At 41.7% G+C, this 6000-nt stretch overlaps 1 protein-coding gene across 1 annotated transcript in view; it reads left to right on the forward strand.

The window, feature by feature from the left end:
* The window catches only part of LOC134453820 (WD repeat-containing protein 49-like), a 53127-nt gene that overhangs the window by 8898 nt on the left and 38229 nt on the right, over positions 1 to 6000 (forward strand). Inside the window, exons 3-5 of the mRNA XM_063204568.1 lie at positions 1079 to 1252; positions 2616 to 2792; positions 5372 to 5552. Coding sequence (XP_063060638.1) covers positions 1079 to 1252; positions 2616 to 2792; positions 5372 to 5552 — 532 coding nt within the window. The remainder of the gene's footprint in view (positions 1 to 1078; positions 1253 to 2615; positions 2793 to 5371; positions 5553 to 6000) is intronic.

The following is a 6000-nucleotide window of genomic DNA, read 5'->3' on the forward strand; positions in this document are numbered from 1 at the left end:
CTACATACTGTTGCTACATATTTCAGATCCCAGTGCTCCAGACTACCCAGTGCATGTGACTGACCCCCGGCCGCACATGAAACATGTATTACTGGTGAAATGAAAAAGATAGACTCCAGGTAGCCTTATTTTTATCTCTGCCGGACAGTACCCCCAGCATACAAGGGAGCCCATTCAGATGTGGTATAATACAGTAATACCTTTTACAGTCTCAGTGCCACTGACTGGACTAGACGGTCCCCTGGAGGACACTGTCCTCCCCACACCGGGCCCACATAGTATGATCATGTGGCCTCTAACACCCTTTCCACACTCTGTGCATAATGATAGAAGGCTTACTAGGAATTCAATTGTCAGATGCATAGAAATACGATGACAGAGAGATACAAAAAAAATATATATAACATGCAATGAAATTGGACTTGTCCTATACACAGTGCATGTGTGTGTGAGAGAGAGTTCATTCAGATCCAGCTGTGCGATGCAAGTCACTGACATGCAACCGACTGTGAACCATGTTTATTACTAGAGTAGTGAAATAAAATATATTAAAAAGAAGATGATAGACTGCAGGCAGACTTGAATTTCATTATTTTTTATCATTGCCTCCCTGATAGAAGGTCCCCAGGACACTCCCCCCACTCCAGGGAGCCAGTACAGGTGCCAGCTAACAGTAGACTATCTTTTTCAGTCTCAAGACACTCAGTATTTTACAAAAGTGATGACAGGCCTCACATTTTTTTATAGGTATTTGAAAATTACATTCTTTTCATTAAACAAATCTGCAGGTAGCCCATGCAGGTGTGGCATGACACCCTTTTTCAGTCCCAGTAGATATTTCACATTTGACTACGCAAGTGACCGACTTCTGACTGCAAACAGTTATTAGAGACATTATTTATCCAGATATATATTTAAGAAAGACTCCAGGCAGGGACACTTGAATTTTGAAATATTGCTGTTGAAAAAGGTCGCAACATCGCGATTCACTTTTCCAATCAAAGACTTAAATCCCCTTGCGCTGCTTGAAGCATCTCATCTCGACATCTCTCATGAAAGTTATCTTGACCCGGTGCAGGGAGTGGTGCTTCTGCGTAACCCCAGCCGCTACTTGAGCCTGAGTAAGGACGGCGTGCTGGGGCTGTGGTGCGAAGAGCTGGGCCTTATCAAGAGCCTCCGACTCAGCAACGATACTGTCAAGCCCAAGGACCTCTGGGCTACTGCCATAGTGGTGCTACCCAACGTTCACAAGGTAGAGACACACTGACTTACTGAACACGAATGCCTCTTTTCCACTGTCGATTTTCTGGTAGGCCTGCAGCTCGGCACAGCGTGACTCGGCCGCCATTTTTGCTTTTCGATTGAGCTGTGTCGACTCGCGCCTAATCGAAAAGCAAAAAGTGGAGGCAGAGTTGCGCTGTGTCGAGCTGTGGGCCTACCAGAAAATTGGCAGTGGAAAAGAGGCAATATTATCACTCTTTCATTTCTCTCTTTCTGTCTCTCTGTTTCTCTACCTGCCTCTCTACCTGCCTCTCTGTCTCTCTCTCTTTCTCTCCCCTCCTGTCTACCTTTCCACCTATCCCTTCTCACCAATCTGTCCTGGATAGAGATCTCTGCTTCCTTCTCCATGTGCTTACACATTCATGTTGCAGACTTACATTACGTACACAAGTTAATTCAATGTCATCCAGACTGTGAAAATATTTCTTAAGAGTCATTGAAAAGGAAATTATACTTTGTAGTTTGATTTTTCTCTTTTGAAAAGCAAAGCATTTGCATGTTTTTTCCCCCCCGTACCTTTTTGGTCCTTCCGCCCTGTGTCTTTTTGTTCTTTTTGTTTACATTTGGAGAAATGCTAAAAGGCAGCACCCAGCTCATTCCCACACCCACATCCAGAGCTGGACTGGCCATCTGGCATATTGGGCATTTCCCGGTGGGCCCTGCACCCTTGTGGGCCCCTATTTTCAGAAATGTTAAAAATATATATTATTATTTTTATTTTTTTTTACATTTCTGAAAATAGGGGCCAACGAGGGTGCGGGGCCCACTGGTGAGTCAGTTCTGCTCCGCTAATTATGAGAGGGGGCCCTTTAAGTCAAAACTGCCCGGGCCCTATTTCTTTCTCAGTCCAGCCCTGCCCACATCCCTCTCTACTACGTACATGGGAGAGCAAGCAGCACTGACAAATATAGCTCAGTGACTGTTGAATATTGAAAAGCTGCATTTGTATATCAAAGGGAGCAATGCACCTATCTCTCTCAGGACACTTTATTTTCGACCTCAGCCAGCCAGACTAACTATAGCAGCACTTGGAAGTCCCACTCCCACACTCACACACCGCCACTCCTCTCGCCTTTATCTCCATCCATCCATCCCTACATCTCTTTTTGGCATCTCCATACATCCCTTCTTATTCTGGTACTTCTCCTCGCTCTCCTCCTTGTCCGTCGTCGTCTTCTTCTTCTTCTTCTTCTTCTTCTTCTTCTTCTTCTTCTTCTTCTTCTTCTTCCCATTCCTATTCTCATTCCCATTCTCCCCCACCCCCCTCTCTCTCTCTCTCTCCCTCCCTCCCCCCATCCCTCATCCTTTCCTTTTTTTCTTTACTATCTCTGCAGGTTGCCGTTGCCTTCACCAGTAAGGAGCTCTGCTTCTATGACCTGCTCTCCAAGCAGGAGTTTAGCTGTCAGTATAAGGTGCAGGGTCTGAGGCACACTCCCATCGCCCTGCATTACTGGTTCAACCGCGAGGACCCCGACAAGGCCGTGCTGAGCGTGGGGGATGTTGGAGGGCAGGTAGGGGTGTAAATAATCATCGTTTTGGATCGATATATCGCTCTTACAGCGATTCAATTTATTGATTCGTCCACAAGAGAATCGATTCATCGTTACATCGTTATTAATCAAGTGTTGTTCTTATTTCACTCATTTTGTGAGGCATTTTTCCCCCTCATGCAGTAATAATAATAATACTCAGTGTAATAATGATGTTCCTCAAATAAGATGCATGTAGATATTTCAGCTTTTGTTCATTTATTTAACATTTCACACATAAGCCAAGCCTGTAAAATAATAAAAGAAATATGAACTTTTGATTTGAATCAAGGAACATTCTTAAGTATCGAAAATAATCAAATCACTGGCCTAAGAAATCGATATCGAATTGAATTGCCGCAAAGGCTCTGATTTACACCCTTAAGCGCAGGTGAGATGGAGGTTGTAGATGTGATCACGATCAGAGGATATCCTAACGCTGTAAAAGGTATTTCTGTATTTCCGCTGAGCGAAGCACATTCCCCAGTGAACTTCTGTGAACTCGGCTATGCACCATCTTTGGTAGCAGTTTGTCATTTCAAAAGAAAGGAACAGCGGGTTAATGTCAGAGCAGCCAACTACACACGTTGGTGAAGAACGTAGGTGTTGGACAAAAAAAGCGTTGAAAAAAGATGTCACTGCATGGCTTGCATAAGTGGTTGCAAAGTATAAGAGTGATTCTACGATTCAGCTGCACTTTTAAGTCCATGGCTTTTATTTGCCAATTCCACTAACTATTAATGGCATCCAATGATGTTTTGGACATTAGCACACATTTATCTTTCATATAATACAGAAAGTGAAGACATAATATTGTTTTCCTCTGCAAGAATAAATATTTAATACTGTTTTTTGACAAAACTGTTAAAATGTCTATTGTGCTTTCCATTATGCATTAAATTGGCCATTTTGTGTGCGTCCCAGAAAACTGTGTTAACCGTGTCACACACTGAAATCCCCGCCATAAATCAGTAAGGGTTTGGTCCTAAGTCCTCTGACCAACGCCATAAAATGTCATTACCTCTTTGGGTGGTGATGTGAAGTCTGTTTCGTGAGTTTTGAGTTCACCTCTTCCATAATTTAATTCATTATTTTTATGGTCTTAGAGTGGGAAAATTACCTGTCAACTGTATTCTCAACATAATCACAAGAACCTGAATTAGAAATCAAAAATAGAAAAACACAGACAAAGCTTACAAAGACATGAATTGAGGTGTTTTGGTGGAAGTTGTGAGGCTTTCAGTTAGCACAACACCCTGAAAATGGCTGAAATGTCATGGGGTGTCACCGTCAACTGTGTAACGCATCAGCTATGACAGTTGAGGCGGAGTATGTTTTTGCCAATTTAAATCCATATTGATGGACAAAGAAACAAAATAATTTGTGTTTTAGGGAGATGGGTTTGTCTGCTCTGTTTTTTCTCCTAAAAAAGTGCCGACTTGTTCCCCTGCACTGTTGATTGTAACACAGTTGAGTAACACAGTTGACTGTTTTGAAAGTGTTTTGTACTATTGGTCTCTTATGTGTTTAAAAAATCCTATGAACAGATACTAGGGATTATCTCTGGAGAGGCAAGTCTTGTGTAGGCCCAAAGGAGGGTGACTAAATTCAAATCAGACGTTACAGGGATTTATAATGAAAAAAGTGTCAGTCTGTATCACAGTGAATCAGAAAATCCTACTTATGAAGCTCAACAATCACCCTTTCCATATCAATTACACGGATTAATGACAACATTGTTGCTAATGGACATAAGAACTTTCAAGCGTATGTGGTTTCAACTGTGTAGTTTTTATATATGCTTGAAATGACATAGTATTTGTCCATAACACTGTTGACAAAATAATCAAGCAAATGTTTGCTTTCATTAAAATATTTAACGAATTATTTAATATTAAGTTTGGCAATTTGTTTTTTTAAAACCCTCATAATTGACATTTTGCTTTTGCCAAAAGCGCACTCGAAACGTAGAATCAGTCATAAGTACATTGTAACTACCTATTGCAATTGGATTGGGGTTATTTCACATCAATTCAACCAAAGGCCGTACCATGGGCATTGTTAGGAACATTTTATGTTGGGTGTCAGTGGTTTGTATACAATATGAAAAATCCAGAAAAAAGACACTGTTAATTAGATAGACAGAACACAGTATTTTAGAATTATTCCATTTTTATAAAGCATTTAAGATTTTTTTGTAGAGATATAAGTGTGTGGTCTTTGATTAAATTGATGTGTTAGACCATTTTACACCGTCACCCAGGGCCCTTAAAGTGCATCACTTTATAGGTATAGTTCGGCGTGAAATGAAAATTTTACCATCAAATGGTCATGCCATGTAATGGATCTGTGATGAGCCATTCTGGGAAATTACCGTGGTATTCCGGAGTTTCATTATTTAGGGCTTTTAAGCGAGAAACGCTGCCAATGCTACTCACACAACTTACACTAAGGATTAAAATTAAATTGGAATTCTGAGGCAGCTGGTATATTTTACAGTGTTGATTGCACTGTTCATCAGACATTTGAATCCATCTCCCTTGTGTCTCTTCTTCTTCCAGGTGAGTGTGATGTCTTTCCGCACGGCCCTGATCTCGCTGTTTGAGAGGCCGAGTGGCAGTGGTGCTGTGGATCAGGAGGCCACAACCACGCTTATCCAGTGGGCCGAGCTGACCCAGGACCAACACAGCTGCTGCTACACCTCCACACACACAGCACACGCCAACAGCTGGGTGCGCAGAGGTGAGCTGGGGCCCATATAATACTACGAAGCTGGTTCAGGAGTAAATCAGGTTAAGTTAAGAGGTAAATCATCTAATAGAAGAGCCTGGAGTCCTCATCTCCAGGCTCTTGTATTAGGTGATTTATCTCTTAACTTAACCTTTTTTACTCCTTTACCAGATTCTTAATATAGGCCCTGTGGTGACCTAGGTAGTTACTGAGTTAACCTGGTGGGGCTTTCCTTTACCCGTAGACACATGCATATCTGTATGTAGTGCTCTAAATAAAAACATTTCATCACCAGCCAAAATGGCTAATAGATGTTAATCTTACTAGCCAAACTCACATTCACTAAAGGGTCAAAGTGGCTCATAAGTTGGTCTTTTCACCAGCATTTGGACTGTTGGCTGGTTTTCATTTTAAGCCCTGTTCGTATGTACATTCTGTATTAACAATATGTGTATATCAT

Source organism: Engraulis encrasicolus, chromosome 8 (assembly GCF_034702125.1).
Source record: "Engraulis encrasicolus isolate BLACKSEA-1 chromosome 8, IST_EnEncr_1.0, whole genome shotgun sequence".
In the NCBI taxonomy this organism is placed as follows: Eukaryota; Metazoa; Chordata; class Actinopteri; order Clupeiformes; family Engraulidae; genus Engraulis; species Engraulis encrasicolus.